Source organism: Acipenser ruthenus, chromosome 2, assembly GCF_902713425.1.
Source record: "Acipenser ruthenus chromosome 2, fAciRut3.2 maternal haplotype, whole genome shotgun sequence".
Lineage (NCBI taxonomy): Eukaryota > Metazoa > Chordata > Actinopteri > Acipenseriformes > Acipenseridae > Acipenser > Acipenser ruthenus.
The window spans coordinates 98,715,834-98,734,603 of NC_081190.1; the positions used below are offsets into that span (position 1 = coordinate 98,715,834).

Here is an 18,770-nt window from a genome sequence, read left to right on the forward strand (position 1 = left end):
TTCCACTTGGTACAGACATTATTGCTTATTACTTCAGTTGGGGGAGTTGGAAATTATGGAAAGCTTGTGCAGTTTCTTAACAATAAACAAGTCCCACCAAATGAACTTCTACAAAGAAAAAAACTAAATAATTAAATGTGCTTTTGTTAGCTATTATTATTTAGTTTTATTTATGTGTCTTTGGAACAGGCACATAAACAAAGCAATGGGAAGTAAGCAGTGTCAGGTCTGATGGTCTTAGCTTTTCAAGATTTCACACTAGCTCTGTTTAAAACAAGCCAGGTACCATACAAAGATCCTGACCCTCATCAATATTTACCATGGTCATTTTGCACAGTAATTTAGCAGTTTCCTCATGATTCCCATGGTTATACTATGCATTTGCCATGTTTTATCATATCTCTCTGGACTTTACCATGCTTAACTATGCTTTACTATGCATTTACTACACTGCATATTTGATTATGTATTATGCATGCATAATACATGTACATACTGTACAGCATGTTTTTAAAGTATGTGGATCATAAGCTTAGTTTGAAAGTATGTTCTGCGGCCCGTCTTTCGTAATATATTTTTATATTTTAACAGATTTCATCCCCTTGTAGAAGCACTAAAAACAAATTGGTAATACATGTAGAGAAAGGCTTCAAGGTCTTTCTCAATATCTTTATTTACTGTAATTATCCCTCCTCTACTTTCTCTCACAGCAGCACTTTCTTATCTGCCCTACCGTTTATGATCTGAATCTACTTTGTATTTTGGCATAGTATTATTGACATGTGTCTCCAGATTGAAATGCCTGGAAGGAACACAAGCAGTGTGAATTTAGCACTCCAGGGCCGTGAGGGAGCTGCGCGCTGATTGAGTAAAATCCAATATTTATTTAGCGTATACAAATCCAATATTTATTTAGCGTATGCTTTATTGGATCTAGTTGGCTGGATATGCTGTTTGTGTTGCATTACCTTCTACATTGCCTTCTAACCTGTCCCTGCTCTCCCCTGCCATGCGACCAAACTGCAGTAGCAGTGGTAATGTCATCTGATTTAGGCTACTTCTTGCAGAATCAGTGTGCCTGTTGACAAGTTTGACTGACAAGTTTGAAAAGTAGACTGGGATTATAGGGTCTCTTTCATTTTGGCTGTGTTTGAGGTCAGGTCTGCTTACAGTAATAGTTACTATTATATAGGGAAAGCAGTTTTTAAAAATTCTTTCTGAAGCATGTTGAATAAAAGCACAGAAAAATAACACCACTTTGCTATCCTTTAATCCCTGCTTGCGGTGGCATCTTGAATATTAAATATGCTAATTAGCAGCGCTGGATTAGACTTTATGGCACTTGGCAATAGGCTGCCTTCTATTTTTGTGATGAAAAGCAGATCTTCATAATACAGTCTGATGCCCCTTGTTAAATCCAGTTTTTTAAAAAGTTTCATCTGGAACTGAATGTCAGCCTTATCAGGCCAAAGAGATAGAGCAGAAAGTTTAAAAAGAGCTTTGAAACAGACTTTAAAGTTCTAAGTGTAAAAAGTTGTCAGAATGTTAACAATGAAAAGAAACATTACAGGTGCATTATTTAAACAGTTGCAGCAACACGTGGGGATGTGTAACGCTATATTTTTTTGGAATCCTGCTACTTAATCTTTAAGGTCATGTTTAATTGTTAAAGGGGTTTCACATGGTTGTACCCATATGGAAATATATATATAATGAACCATATAAACAGACATTTTTTTCACACAGACTTGAAGCTGCTTGTAGTGATTTCATTTTAGGGTGCAGATTCCTACCAAAATAAGTTTTTGTACCTTATACGTTTATACAAAAGCAGATGATGCTTGGTCTGACTTAATCATAACAAATGATAGCTTATAGTATTGACAAAAATGATATACTGTATGTAGTATGACTGCAGTATGCATGTACTGCACAGGGTGTGGTGACTTTAGAAGAAAGGGGATGTTCGGCTTCTGCTTGATACAGCTTCAGTGTTTGGCTACTCTGCTTATTGATTTGATGTCTTTCCGAAGATTAAACAACTTCTTATTGCTTCTAACTGCACCTGGATGTACTGTAGAATGAATAAATCAGCAGTGCTCTTCTGCCAATGCATTCTAGTCCCTTTCAAATGAATACATCTCTGCTTCAGTCCATTTTACAACCAATAAGATAACAGCTAGCTTTAGGCTGTATGTACTGCCTCTCTCATCACGTGAAATGTTACATGGTTTAGCTTCTTTTCAGATCATGTTCTTAGTGTATTTACTAATACAGTAGTTCCCTATCAAGTACAAAATGTAACCATTACCTCATGGGTATTTATCTGAATAAGATATATCAAAGCTGCATGTCAGAGCCTGTGACGCAGTCGTGCCCGCCCAAGGTCATAATTGGACTGCATACACAGACCTCTTCGGGTTAGACTGCTTGCAGTCTCTCCCACAGTGTCTCGTTGCTGCATTGGTGTCTGCTTGCAGTACCATTGTGAAGGCTGTCAGAGCTCTGACAGCAGGCTTCCCTCAGTTTTAGGGCTGTGTTGGTTGCCTGAAGCTATATAGGTTGGTACCCCTATATATTCCTTCTGCGGTAACTGCACCGAGGGTACCGTAGCGAGGGCACCGTACTGAGGGCACTGTACCCAGAGCACTGTACCGAGTGCACCATACCAAGAGCACTGTACCACGGGCACCATACCGAGAGCACTGTACCACGGGCACCGTACCGCGGGCACCGTACCGAGTGCACCATACCGAGGGCACCATACCGAGGGCACCATACTGAGTGCACCATAGCAAGAGCACCGTACCAAGGGCACTGTACCGCGGGCACCATACCGAGAGCACCGTACCAAGGGCACCATACCGAGAGCACCGTACCAAGGGCACCATACAGAGTGCACCATAGCGACAGCACCGTACCGCGGACACCATACCGTGTGCACCATAGCAAGAGCGCTGTACCGAGTGCACCATAGCGACAGCACCGTACCGCGGACACCATACCGAGTGCACCATAGCAAGAGCGCCGTACCGAGGGCAACATACCGAGTGCACCATAGCGAGAGCACCGTACCAAAGGCACTGTACCGAGGGCAGTGTACCACACTGTACCGCGGGCACCATACCGAGAGCACCGTACTGAGGGGACTGTACCGAGTGCACCGTACTGAGGGCACCATACCGAGTGCACCATAGCGAGAGCCCCATACTGAGTGTACCATACCGCACCGTCCCCTACCGCACTGTACCGAGGGCACCATACCGCACCGTACTGTACCGCACTGTACCGAGGGCACCATACCACACCGTACCGCACTGTACCGAGGGCACCATACCGAGGGTACTTTAGCGAGGGGACCGTACTTGCCACAGTGGACAGAACACAGCTTTTTGTCTGTTATGGGGCAAAGTCCCATGGTAAAGCCCTATCTAAACAGACTGTATCTAAATGGATCGCAGATGCAGTGAAGTCTGCCTATGAGCGAGCCAACTTGCCCCCTCCAGAAAAGCTCACTGCCCATTCCACCAGGGGCATGGCAACTTCGTGCAGCGGTATGGGCTACTTCGTCTGGACTACTCCCCATACTTCTACATGGTTCTATTGACTGAACGTCATGGATCCACAAAACCCTGGCTTTAGAACAAGAGTGTTAAGGAGGGCTTCAGGGTCAACCCTTAAAACATAAACATAGAGGTGAGTTCTCCCTTATTTTTTTAGCCCTAGCTACTTGTACTGGGGTCCTCATGGAAATGCGCAAGGTGACCTCGGTCTAGCCTTATGGCATTCCAGTTGGTCTGCAATATTGCCTGGTGACAGCTTTGGTATTTATACCCATGAGGTAATGGTTACATTTCATACTTGATAGGGAATGTTAGGTTATTATCATAACCCTGGTTCCCTGAAATAGATATTTAACCATTAACCTTCATGGTCCTTGCATTCATGATTGCAGCGGTTTTAAAGGAAAAATGATGATGAGATCAGAGTATGCAGTTCAGTTATGACCTCAGGTGGGCACAACTGCGTCACAGGCTCTGATGTGCAACATTCATATATCTTACTCAGGTTTCAGGATAAATACCCATGAGGTAATGGTTAGATTTCTATTTCAGGGAACCAGGATTATGATAATAACCTAACATTCATAATAAAGTGACAAGGCTGTATCTTTGTAATTACAGTCCTTTTGTTTTTGTTTGTCTATATATATATATATATATATATATATATATAGTTAGAAATCCGCTGGGTGTGGCGAACGTGCGCACATAAAGAATTGGTAAAAAAAAGAATTGTCCTTTTTAATCAGGATGGTACCTGATGCAAGTTTATTTACAAAACGTTTTCCAAAAGCAGATCGGTAAACAGGTTCTCAGCACAATTCCAGGGTTAGGCAAAAATACAGGCAGTCAAACAATCAATCCAGGTCAATTCACGGGTAATCACCAACAAAAGCACAAAACACTCTCTCCTACTCCTTCACTTAGTGCTGTGAGCCAGCCCCTTTCGATCCCAACTACTCCTCCCATGGGTGACGTCACTTCCCACCGGATAGCTGTCTGGGAGCTGTAGTTTCCGTCGGGTCGGCCATCTTGTTTCCAGTTGTGTGAGGGCACAATTTGCCAGCAAATTTGCCCTCACGTACCTCCCATTCACGACCCTGCCCCTGGTCCAATCATTTTTCATTTTTGTTATTTTTCACCTCCCGTAGTGTTCAACATTTAACAGAGGGTATAAAGAAGTTTGGATCAGAATCCAATATCATCATCCCTTACAAAAAAAGTAGTATACTGCAAGTATACTTGTGCCAAAATTGTCTGGTTTTAGTATACTATTGGTACCGTTATACTATCCTATTTTGGCACAAGTATACTTGCAGTATACAACTTTTTATATTCTTTTTGTAAGTAATGCAATGTAGTTCTCAAATATTGGACATTTCTTAGATTGTATCTTACTTCTCTTTTGCATACCTGCTTTGTCTCTTGCTAGATATGCACCTCCAGATTCTGACAAATACTTTTAGAAAACCAGGTGCAACTTCTTCTCTGGATCAAAAAGCTATAATGCTCTGCGGCTGCCCGCCTATGTGGATAACTATCAAAAAACTAGTAGAAACTAACTAAAACACAAGTCTGGGAAAAACAAATGGAAGTACGGAAAAAGTCTGGAATTTTGATGTTGAAAAAGTGTATGAACCCTGAGCGTATTCTTAACTGATAGAGCAAGACACGTATGGTTATAAGAAGCTGGTTACATGGAGGGAGTTTAAGTTATTTCTTTTTAATTATTCTGTTATTGGTATGAACACTGTTGTTTCCCATCATTTCATGGTTGAATTTCTGTGTGTCTATTCAGTACTGTATTCTATTATCATGGTGATCTTGGTTATCAGTATCCCTAAATAAAATAAAATGTCTGCCATTTGTTCATAAAACATGCAGAAAGGAAAGTGTTATGGTGTAGGAAGGGGTATTTAACAAGAATATATATTTTTGCATGTACCTACATATGAAGAATACAGGATTATTTCTTGCAATAAAGTGCTCTGTAATCATAATTCATAAGAATATTGTAGTAATTTTTTTCTTAATGGTTTGGGACCCAGGACTCCAGTGATGATGACCACAGTGTCCTCTATTTTAAGATGGTGTTGGTTTTGAATAAATTATGGCTCATTGCCTATTTTCACAGTCCTCTGATTCACAGGGGTCAATACATCCAGGTGCTGAATCTGTTATCATGAAATACTCTGACTGTTGCACTTTAATTGTGATGAACTTCAGATGCAATCAAAAGATAATAATAATAATAATAATAATAATAATAATAATAATAATAATAATAATAATAATAATAATAATAATAATAATAATGCCTGCAGAAGTGTGGCCATGGTGTTGGTTGGATCCCTTCTGAATTCTCAATACAACCATGTGATCATCCCTAAGTAAAGTGTCAAGGAAACAAGCTTTTAAGAAAAGGCAATCCCTTCAGAAAGAAGTCTCTTGTTTAATCCGTAGTTCATTAAGCACAGTCACATTCGCAGCTGTGGAGGGGGAAGGTTACAGTAACCCAGCTGTCTCTAATAAAGCAACCTAGCTCTTCGAAACAAATCCCTTGTGTGTTCCGACTAGAATAATCACATTCACTGACTCAAACCTCGGTACCTATTGTCAGTTTAGCCCTACATGTTACCCTCCAAAAAGGATTGGGAAAGATGAACACATGCTGAAGGATTGGGGGGGGGGGGGGGGGGGCGGGTTCTTGTTTGACCCAGACTCTGACCCCTTGAATGCTAATAAGCTTGGTTATTAGTATCCCAAAATAAATAACTGTCCCCTCCTTTAAATATATGCAGTCTCCATTGCAGAAACACATTTTAAGGTAAAAATGATGTGTATGTCCCACCCAGTTGTTGTACATTGGTGTACAATGGATACACGTTTTTGAGGTACAGTTTTGTGACGGATTGCTCAAATAGCTTTCATCTAAATTCACTGCTGGCTGAGTGTACTGCCACATTTTTTATTTCTTCGTTCCAGAACGTTAAGCATAAAACACAATTGCAAACAGATTCAAAAGAAAGTGTTTGTTCGATGAGATTTTTTACAACTTTTAAATTAATAATTTTGCATTTTGTACAATTTAAATGGTTGATTTTGGAATACAAGTTAAGGTTTGAAAATGAGTGTAGCCTGTTGACCAACCCTATGTAATCGGTATGAAGCCAATTACAGTAGAGAGTCAATTATCCGATCTTTGATCAACCGTACTGTCTAATCAACCGAACGCACCTGTAATCATGTGGTGAATTACGTGTGGTGTGTTATGCACACAGCTTCTGCTGCTAAAACGACTACAAGATTTAGCTGCCAAGAAAAAGGACCAACAGACTGAGGCAAATGAAAGTTACAGAATTATTCAGACCACCAAAACCTAATGGAGCATTGTGTGCTTTACGTTGTTGCAGTTAAGCAAATTAAAACAGTCACCTCATTCTTGATTTTCTATTTCATCAGTAAGGGCTGGAGATCCTGTCTAATTAATTGAGCAGCCAAGAACTTTTATTTTATTAATTTCAATTGCATATTATTACAAGGCCTTAACAGCAAGTCTCAAAGTATTTTAAAACATTTAAAAGTTTAATGATTCCTAAAGTTCTGTAATGTGTCAATCCAAAGTTGTACTGAATTGTATTCTTTGATGATTTACAAAGTTTGGTATATACATGGGTGGATCCGGGGGGTGGGGGTCCCGCTAGCCGCTGGCCACGTCGCCACAAGCGAAAGTTTTTTCTGTTTGGCTAAACTCATTTTCACCTTGTTCGCCAGTGGCGAAACCATTAAAACCGGGTGTAAATCAGACCAGCCAGCAGGATTTCTATTAATTACGCGTGGGGCCAGATCAAGCAATGAAGGAGGTTTGTAAATAACTTGATCGTGGCGCTGAAACGGTGAAAATTACATAAATGTTCACGAAACACACAGCTTATTTTTTTCTGTTAGATACAGTAGGTCCCTATCTCCGTTGCTTAATCAATCAGAGGCGGAGGGTGAATGGAGGATTAATGAGGTTGGTCAGTGAATATTTATTTAACCATATAAACTACCAGTGCGCAGTCATTACACCATCGATAGCTAACTTGGGATCCAAGCGAAAGAACAATCAAAACAAACAATAAGCTGCTGGAGTAAGCTATAGTATGAAGTCGCCTTGGATAAAGGCATTAGCTAAATTTGTTGTAGCGATCTCGGTTAACGCAGGAGGCACATCACACAGGGCGAGGCAATCCACACACAGGCAGAGGGCGGGCGCGAACACGGGACCTCTCGCACTAAAACATAGCACCGATACCGCTGTACAAAAGAGCCGGCTCCATTGGTGTGGTTAACCGAGATTGCTACATTGGTACCCTGGCACGCACTCGTCAGACTAGCCTGGTGAGCAAGTCCGGGGTGGACTTGAGGCTGGCAGGGGAGAGTGTAGCGTGCAGAGGGGACGGCAGCAGCAGGCCTGGTAGGTGACGTAATCACACACGAAGACATAAGCACCGATATACGCTCCTTGAAATGGAGCCAGCTCTTTAGTACAGAGGTATCGGCGCTATGCTTTAGTGCTAGAGGTCCCGGGTTCACGCCCACCCTCCGCATGTGTGTGGATTGCTTCGCCCTGTGTGATGCACCTGCCTGCGTTAACCGTGATCGCTACAGTATTAATCAAATTACGACGAGCCCTGTTTTTATTCTTCATATGAAGCAATGAATACAAAGAAAGTTTGTTTTGATAGCACGAGCTGCAAGATAGTTATACATAAACAAATAATGTAATCTAAATGACTATGCAACAGTTGTTTTTTTTTCACACGGTAGTAAATCTAGCATTTATTAAAGAAATCAAAGTAATACTAGCATTCAGATAGCCTACTGCAAATGTGTTGGTAGAGTGGGGTCTGTCATTAAATATCTAGCTAAGTTACATGTTTAAAATAAAATACACATTTTGTCTTGCTGAAATAAACATATTAAAACCTATTCATATTTTATACTGTAGAAACAAATGCCTTTACATTTCCTGTAGTATGATTGTTACTGTTTTAATCCTGACAAGTACAGTACCTATTCTACCAGTGACAGTATCTTGTATGTGTCATTAGGGTTGCATTGGAAACTGAAAAGGGAAGGAAAGCAATGGAAAGAGCAGTTGTTTAGTTGTATTAGTAGGTTATTAACATTTGAAATGGTTATACTTTTTTTATTGTCGGCCTACAATAAAATACTTTTACAGTTATTTTTAACCTTCTTTGGCGTGGCTTAAGTTTTTCCAGTGTGGCTAAAAAATGTTGAGTTGTTTTAGCCACAGTGGCTAACTAAATAAAATTCCTAGAGGGAACATAGACCTGTGTATGTTAACTTTATTCTATAAATTGTTAAAGGTACAGTAATTGTTATTACTACCTTTTCGATTATCGATACAAATCGATTATGCAAACTAGTATCAGTCCCAGTATAGTTTAGATACTTGACTCTCTACTGTACATTAAAACTGTATTTCCTAAGAAATCTGGCTAAACTGGGAAAAAAAATTAAACCAAATAGGTATAGAGCAGTTCATTTCTCATTGGGTCTTCACTGCTGATTTTATGTGAAAATAAATGACACAAGAACCTTTCCTTATTGAGTCAGGTGCCGTGTCGCAGTCTGCGTACCGTAATTACTTGATTCTTTAAACCCCAGTGGTGGACCTGGCTGATTTACCAGCTCTTTTATTTTCTTTGAAGTGCATCGATTGTTTTAGTCGGTTTTGGTTGGCTATGAGACTCATTAACAATTAGAAATGTAATAACAAATGCGTTTTTGCTAACATCTTCCTTTAGGTTTCTCTGAACAGAAATGTTATGGACATCAATGTATGCAAGGTGATTAAATTGTTCTGGCGCAATATATGTCCCTAATTACTTCAAGGAAGACTGTCACGAAGTCTGTTCTCCAGAATGTAAATTTGAGTAAATTGAGTTAGTCTTGCTGCCCTTAAGGCATTTACCGCACCATGCCTTAAACTGTAAGTCAAATCAGTTAATCCTCACCACTGAAAGTTGCATCGTGTAGAAGTCGCCTCAGGACACCAAAAATAGTCTAGAAAGTAGACTCATACGAGTATTACAGTGATTGTCAATCAATGCAACTGATAGAAAACCGGAGTGGTTTGTATGCTTTGTGTCAGATCGGCTATTAATAGCATGCAGGAGGGGAATTCAGAGGGAAGAGTATTACAGTAGTCACACAAAGACTTGAACCAGACTTTCCTCACCAACAGAGGAGAGGAGGGCCAACTCTGGCAAGCTCTGCATTCTGAGCTCTTAAGTCCCTTGATAGAGGCCGATGGTTGTATGACAGAATTGACAAAAGTGGGTAAAAAGGAGGGAGCACACTTTTGCTCGAACCTATAAACTGGGAGATATTTGGACATGATAGAACAGGGGACATTAGAGCATGACTTGACCATTTATAATTAAATCTGTGTGTCGTCCGCTAGAAATGATACATACTGTGGTGCCTGAGAAACCCAAGAATTACATTGTGACAAAAGCATTACTAGAGCCAGGTTCATTTAAGCAGAATGTGCAGAGCTAACATTAGGTAGTCCACAGTTAGTGCTAATGGAGATCTGTGAAACCACACGTTTGTGTACCAAGGTTATTAAAATCAAACATCGAATAGTGTGTGTGAGTGTCTGTATAATATGTAGAACAGCTGGGAAGGTATTATATGAATGGTGGCTTAGATCAAATGATTGGACCCCATAGTGTTTCCTATCCCTTCCACTATATCTTTTGTTTCCACAAATTGTTTAAAAAAAAAAAAATAGTTTGAGTTGTGCGAACTCTGTAAAACAGGCGCAATTGCAGAGGTTGGGGGAGGGGAGCCTTTAGAAATAATGAATAAAATATACAGGCAGAGAGATCACCCTGAGAGCCATGTCTCATATTGTGATTGATTGGATGCATGTACTACACGACTGCTGTGAAACACACTCTCTCTGCACGTCACTGACCAAAAACAGCAGCGCATGGTACAGTGTTTCTGGAGGTCTTAATCCTCACTTTCTCATCTTGATCAATTTACTGCTCAATAATGAAAGGCTTTCGGGCTTTCATTAGCTATGCATGAGGTTGACAAGCCTGGCGCCTTAATTTATTCACCATTAACAATGCATGAGTACAGAGGTACTGCAGCAATGTACTAAACTGCAGTATCAGCCACTTAATCTGTCCTGCAATCCTTCGGTAACCTTTTATTCTTTGTTTAGCAAACACACCAGGATCTGTTCAATTGATCTAAACAGAAGCGGATCTAAATCCCTCCCACTGAGATCATTCAAATTTGTGTTTCAAAGTTATGAAAATCAAGCAGCTAACAGTGCATGTATGTCTGCAATGTATTTAAAATACAAGATAGGGTCCTTTATGATTTCAACAACTATTAGATCTACTTTAAACATGCTTACTTATTACTGGGATTTTGTATTTGTTCCAGTAATAAGTAAGCATGTCTTAGGCATGATAGTCTTGCACTAGTGGCTGATAGCTATCCTTTTGTGAAGTTGACGATTTTCCTCCAGCAAGGAAAACAGTGTCATGGTTTGTCTGGCAGAAGACCCATGACAATATTTTTTGGCAAAGGAACTATTTCCCGGCATATGTTGCGTTGTGGGTAATAGACAGTTTGGAGCCATGAAGAAAGCTAACTCTTGGAAGGAAGCAGTCCTTATGCCACTTTGATATATTCAGTGAATTTAGACGAAAGTTCCCTTATGTTAATTTGTGTGGATTGTTGAAGCCAAGATCTGTGTGTGTGTGTGTCCACACTATAAGTGTATAGGTGTGGATTTATTTATGTAAACATGCATAGTATATATATTATGTGTTATCTCGGGGCACAGGTGTGTGTGTGTGTGTGTGTGAGTACAGGACTTTGTAAGTTCAAGTTTTGACTCCCTCTTAATTTATGTATTTGATATAAGATGTTTTTCTTCTGTCATTTACAGTATCTACTGTATGGGGAATCCCTGTGCATTTTTTTCACTTGGGTCAAGATTCTTCGCTCCAGTAATGTAAGACTAGATTTAACAGGTTTATTCAAAAACAAATATTATGCAAGATTCTTAAAATCAATATAAGATGCTTTATTTAAAAAAAGAAAAACACTTACACAGCTGATATAGATGAGATGTCATGTAACACAGCATCTGATATAGATAGTATGGGCTGTTGATTTATGACATGCATAATTGCAAGGGGGTGTGGAGCCCCCCCCCCCCCCCCCCCCCCCAGCTATAGCTGGCATCCATCCTTATTATTTTATAAGCAGCAGTAGTAGTGGTTAGGGCTCTGGACTCTTGACCAGAGGGTTGTTGGTTCAGTCCCAGGTGGGGGACACTGCTGCTGTACCCTTGAGCAAGGTACTTTACCTAGATTGCTCCAGTAAAAACCCAAATGTATAAATGGGTACCTGTATGTAACAATAATGTGATATCTTGTAACAATTGTAAGTCGCCCTGGATAAGGGCGTCTGCTAAGAAATAAATAATAATAGGCAGATAGAGTGTTTTAGACTATGTGCAGAATTCAGGCTTTGTTTTAAAGGTAGTCGTAAATCTGGATTAGATTCAACGTGCCCTATTTGCAAAGATATTAAGATTTTGATTAATTGAAATAAAATGTGATGTTCACAAAACTGTTCTAGAAGGCTTATTTAACAGATATCAAAATGTATTTAATCCATCTAAAATAGAGCTAAATAACTCTGAATTTAAGCCTTGTGAACAGGGACTGCTATGGGGTTACATATAAAACTACTATGGCTGCCTTTCTCTCGACCCAGAAGCAGTTTCCTAGGATCGGCAGCTCGCTGGTGGTCATTTTTGTGTAATATAGTCACCAACATGACTAATGAGGGTAAAGGCTAATAGTTTAACCTGATGGCATTTAAAAATAGACTTACTCCAACCTTTTACACAAAATACAGAAATACAGCTGTTCTGCAAAAAAAAGAACAGAATCATACAGTCCTTGATCTCACTGTTCAAGGTAACCAGCCAAGGTTACAATGCTTGATCTCATAGCTCATTGAACAAAAAAGATGCAGGGAATGCATCTAAAAACACATACAGATTGTGGAACATATAGAATGTCTAGCTTAATTTCATTTCATAAAGACCATGTTTACCCTAATCAAGTTTATGTATAACCATTAACTGCTGCTGCAGGCTGCCACTTGTCATGATAGAGGATTCCATCTGAGAATAATTGGTTGTACTCTTAAATCTTTGTGTGCATCATCTGGTTTTTCTACTTACTCTACAAAGCCCCAGCAGCAGCTTGAACTGGTCAAATTAGCCACTGTTTTGTGTGCAGTCAATCCATGTGCCCTCTGTAAGATTTCTATCAAACCGGTACTGCCTTTGTGATTCTGGCATCTGCAAGTGTACAAAGGAACCTAGAGTAGGTAGAATTAGGACAACTTCAGACTATCAGACCACAGACTGTCTCTGACGTATAATGGGTACTAGAGATCTAAACTACTTACTTGCTCTGTGTAATGCTTCAGTGCATATGTGCAAGCACTGCCAATTATTTATAGAGGACTGTATAGTTTAAACTGTTCTTTAAACTATACAACAGCTGTGACAGTTGAACTCACTGGGCACAGTGTTGACAGATGTTGGTTGCTTGAGTTTTGTTAGTGTCTTGCGTGATCACTGTGAGTGTTCGGTCAGGCTTGTTTGTTTTGGATGACCCTCCGGAGTATTTTGATGTAAACTCTCTTCTGGCCACTGTTCCATCACCCAGGTAATTGTTTTCTATCTGACAAACAATGCATTTCACAGACAGTCCTGCCCTCCTGGTTTTACTGACATTAATCAATATTATTGAACTAAGAGCAATTCAGTTATTTACTAACTTGTAAGATAAATCTACATATTCCATCAAAAATAATTTGTTATATGTATGTATTTAAGACCTTTAATTTTATAAAAAATAATAATATTCTTGACCTAGGGCAATGCAGCATCTGCTAAATGTATTTTTGTCTATCTACAGTATTTGGAAAAAAAAGCTTTCAAACCAAAGCTTTGACATGCAGTATGTCTGGATAGACACTCGTCAGAAAAATAACAATCTTTAACAGACACATATATAGAATCAATGCATCTAAATTATGTTCTTAACTAAAGTTCGGGAGGGGGGTCAGACACCAATCTCCGTGTCACCAAAATGAATCATTCAATTTACACATTAGCTAAGATTGTTAGCACTATAAATACCCTCCACTGTAAAATCGCATACTCTGCATTCTCCTCAATAAATATTTGTACTAAAACATTTTTTGATTGGTGTTTGTCCCGAACTACTGAAATATATTTTAAAAATGAAAAAATATTTCTACCAGAAAAATACTGTATAGCTATCTGGTGGCAGTTTGTTAAACACTTCCACAATTGTGTAACTGCCTACGGCATTTTATAATGGCAGAATTATAATTTTTTCCTATTTACATTGGTTATACCCATGCTAATGTTCTGTAATACCCTTAAACTGATGTTATTGCCTGGCTTTCTCTTACCTTAATTCTGTAATTCTGCTTGCATGGGCACTTTGCTGTGGCTGCTGAAAGTTTAAGTGCACCATAATTTAAAAGCTTTAATCAATGCATTAGCAGAACTGTGCCTAGACATCAGAGCAGATGTGGTCCCCATTTTAAATATATGCAAGGTAAAGTGGTCCCCGTTTTAAATATATTATAATAACTGTCCTGATCAGAATCTGTTGGGTTAATCTCCAATTATTCCCCCCTGTGAAAACAACATTGATTCTATATACTGTATGTGTCTGTCCATCTGAGGAGAATTTTAATGTGTATTTTTGAATTTGTATTCCTGGAAGCGTCAGCTGGTTAAGCAAAATTGAAAAATCTCTGAAAAGTTAGGTAATCTTCTTTTTAACTACTTGAGATGTGTCATGGATTTATACATTTTACTGTACATGGGCACGATATGTTAATAGATATATAATAGATGTTTTCTCCACATCTTTAACAGTTATCAGCGAAATGTTATCAAGTGGTGTGTAGTGCATTGAAATATGCACTTATCTGACTTACGAAGCTAAACAGGATGCAGTTGAAAATAAGCGCAAACTTAGCAGCTATTTAATTGACGGATTGACCATGGTGTGATTGTTAAAGCTGCAGTGTAGTGACTAGGGGATAGATTCAAATTAGTTTCACGAATGTTTACATTTTAATAATCAACACATTTAATCTGTTATACTGGAATCCCTCTCATACTGCAGTTGTGTTTTTTGTAAGTTATTACAGTACAGTACTTCTGTGTTTATAAGACTAGATGGAAAGTACTTTGAATGCTGTCTGTTAACTTTTAATTTGTAAATACGTTTTCTTAAATATGCAAAGTTTATGAAGTTATAGTCTACTCCATGTCAGTCTGCACCTACTGTAAGATAAATTAGTTAAATATATCCTCTAAAAGGGACACCAGGGAACATTAACAGTCTCATAGTGTCCATTAGTTTGTTGGCAACTGCAATACAACTTCCTATAGAGTTGGAACACTACGTTTTATACAGAAGCTGCTGTCAGATAGAGTTATAACTATTTTAATGTCTGTACTGTACACTTTTTGTCTCCTGTTAAATGGGATGTATGTGAATGGGCTTTAGAAAATTTGTGAAGTATCCAACAGTTTATTTTATTTTGTTGTTATTATTATTATTATTATTATTATTATTATTACAGAACATTCAATCCATTCCCAAACAGCCGATTCAGATCACCCGGAAGCAGTACATACAAGGTAAAGTGGTCCCCGTTTTAAATACATACAAGGTAAAGTGGTCCCCGTTTTAAATACATACAAGGTAAAGTGGTCCCCATTGTAAGTATATTATAATAACTGTCCTGATCAGAATCTGTTGGGTTATTCTACAATTATTCTCCCCCTGTGAAAACAACATTGATTCTATATATGTGTCATTGTCCGTCTGTTAATCCCTATAATATCTTTTAAATGTAATAAAAATGTGTAACAATGAAACTGTTACACCGAAACAGCACATTATTCCAAGTAAACTAGTGTATTGGGTTATGAATGATGAGTGATCCATACTGATAATCCATTTCCTTTGCCCTTGCTCGCAATCACATTATTATGCAAAGTAACTCAAACAACATTTTAGACTCAGTGGGCTAAATTATCCATCCTTAGTGTATTTGTTCTTCAAGAAAAAAAAAATCTATCTATTTTCTAAAATGAATAATAAACAATTTTAGACTAATCACAAGCCCCTAGATTAAATGTCTGACTTTATTTTTTGGTTGGTAAATGTATTGGGTGTGTTTCTACAATCTGAAAATTGTGCTAATGAAAATTTTGGAGTAAATGGCTTTGTGAATCTAGCCCAGTGTTCCTTAAGGGCCTTTATTGTTCTACTTGGTCCCCAGGGAACAAAAACCCTAGGAGTTATTTATTATTATTATTTTTTTTAATTGTCATGCCCATGTGCAGAAACAAATATCTTCCTGTTGAGTGTCTGACCTAAAGCTAAAGCAACATTTCTCACATTAAAACAGTGTGCACTACAATTAATGTTCCCTTTGCAGAAATCCCATCGATGGAACATGGAATTATCACTAAACAGTGCAATATCCTTCATTAAAGAAAATATCAGGGCTCCTAAGTTTTTATACAGTCATGCATCTTCGTTCTTTACATTTTTCAGGAAAGGAACCTGAAGTGGTAACCATTCATCCTCGGAGCATGTTCATCCCAGCAGAAGGGTGGACTTTCCTAGCAGCAGGTAAGTAGACAAAAGACTATTTGCGGTCATGTTGCCATGGCAACCAAAACAATACAACGAAACATGCACCATATTTACAGAGAAAAATATATTGTTAGTGGTAGTAGTCTAAGCTGCCAGATGGAGGTAGTGGGGAGGCACAAAAAACCTGGCATTGGCCAATGAAGACCAATTTGTACTCTGTTTCGCATTATTGTTCATATTTTTGGATTGTAATGACCATGGGTCTCACATGGGTCTCTATTAGGGTCTCTATTAGGGTTCTCGTGTAGAAGAACTTCCAGCGATTTAATCTGATTGAAGGTAGCTCATGAATATTTAAACTGGGGTTTCTCATTATTCATTGTTTTGCGTCGAGTAGGTGAATACTTGTAAAAACTGTAGATAAGTAACCCAAACAAGAGCTGATGGGTTTGTCTATCTTTAAGAATACTGTATTCTACTGTGAACCTTTTTTTTTTTTTTACATTTTCAAATTAATAATAATATTTGTATTTAAAAATTACATCATCTTAATAAAATGTGATTTACCTCACATTTGTATTTGTGGAACTCATTGGGGAATGGGAAACATGAATATTACTGACTGATTTAGGGGGGTTCAGGGTTTAGTACCGTAGCCTGTTTTATGTTTAACTATTACATACCTGTATGAATATATTCTTATTCTGCTGGAGTATACTTTGCACAGGAGAAAAAGCAAAAGTAACTAGCTGTCTGATTAGGGCACCGCTTGTGTACTACCCTATCAAAAACACCATAATATACAATATAGAACACAATAACCTGAGTATACTGCGGAACCTGTACTATGTATAAAATAAGATACACATTACAAATCAGTTAAAAGTGTTACTGTACACATGCAAGTAACAAACTTAGGTGTGACATTAACAGCTATCCCATGGGAGTCTTATTTTCACTCCTGGTATATATCTCATCACAGCCCCCCTGTCCAATTTTGACCCAAATCTTGAGGGGCGTTGACAAGAACATATTGGGGTATTACTGGTTTTGAAGGAAATATTTCCATTGTTTTTGTATTTGCTGTGTATTTAAGTTGTTTTTTTTATTTGATTATGTTTTTCGATTGTGTTGCACCCATACTTACAACTGCCATTGTGCCTGGCGCCTCCATCTTCTGATCAATAGAAATAAATGAACGTGAGGTGAGACGGTGAAATGAAGTTCTCAGAATGAGCACTGACGCTGAATAGACACCAAAGTCGTGCCAGCTTCAGATCTCCCCTGCCTGGTCCTAAGCGGATCTACGTGCAGGTCTGGATGAAGCCTGGTAGATTTATGTAGTGACTGTATGTGATTCTGACATGAGGGTGTTTTAGTGCACTAAGACTGGCAGAGAAGAAGATTGTGCCAGGAGCGTGGAAGGCGATAACAAAAGAAAACTGCAGACAGTCTGAACAGGCTGAGGCTCCGTTTGGGTTTGGTCTGACCCAGTTAGCTAAATCAAAAGCACTGATCGTGCCTGTTGCACAAGGTCTATAGCAGAAAGAAAACAAACATTGCCAGTATTTCAGATCCTTATCCGAAAAGCTGTGTATGTTTATTTAACATTTTGTTTTATTTTATTTATTTATTTTTTTCCTTGGATTCAGGTTCGCTGCAGTTACCTTGTGCACAGTAGTAAAGGAATGCACAGGCACAAAAAGAATCCAGCATTACTGTTGATACCTAGAGACACTTTATGTACAGTCGGGTGCTCTATGATTGATGCACATTGCGGATGTAACTCCCCTTGGAATTTCCACCCACTCATTAAGCGATGGGATTTACTTTGCTTCTTAGCTCTTTATTGTATCAGTCAGTTTAGTCTAGGTATGGTTGGTGTGCTAGATGGTTAAAAGCATGGGGTCCATGATATAAAATGATCATTAGCATGTCATATATTACTTTTTTTTTTTAACTTTTCATGCAATGCAATTTGTGTATAATACATATAAACAGTATAGACATTTTCTACATTAAAATAACAATGCATAAACCACATCACACTATCGCATCACATCAGATGGTTGAACTATGGAAATAACTTTTGCTGTTGGATGTGGTAAAAAATAATCCTGACATTTATTCTTTGGGTTTTCTGTTTCTTTATGAGAGATTGTGTCCCTCCTGATTTGGTAGCAAACAGCAAACCTGCTTTATATTTTAATGCCAACATACTGTACTGCAGACACAGGCATGTTCGGTCACATTCATCATGTATCAAACTGAAGGTGCTGGTCTTTATATAACTCTGCAGTTAGGAGAGGAATTAAATATAAAAAATAGTACATCTACATGGTCCAAAATAATATACTTCAGTTACTTATTGTTATTTGTTTATTTAGACGCCTTCATCCAAGGCGACTTACAGAGACTAGGGTGT

The 18,770-nt window shown here is 38.6% G+C and overlaps 1 protein-coding gene across 1 annotated transcript in view; it reads left to right on the plus strand.

Annotated features, from left to right (window-relative positions):
- LOC117409040 (DNA polymerase nu-like) overlaps nucleotides 1-18,770 on the plus strand; it is a 98,554-nt gene that overhangs the window by 25,757 nt on the left and 54,027 nt on the right. Inside the window, exons 10-11 of the mRNA XM_059004511.1 lie at nucleotides 15,321-15,378; nucleotides 16,304-16,381. Of these exons, the coding sequence (XP_058860494.1) occupies nucleotides 15,321-15,378; nucleotides 16,304-16,381 (136 nt within the window). The remainder of the gene's footprint in view (nucleotides 1-15,320; nucleotides 15,379-16,303; nucleotides 16,382-18,770) is intronic.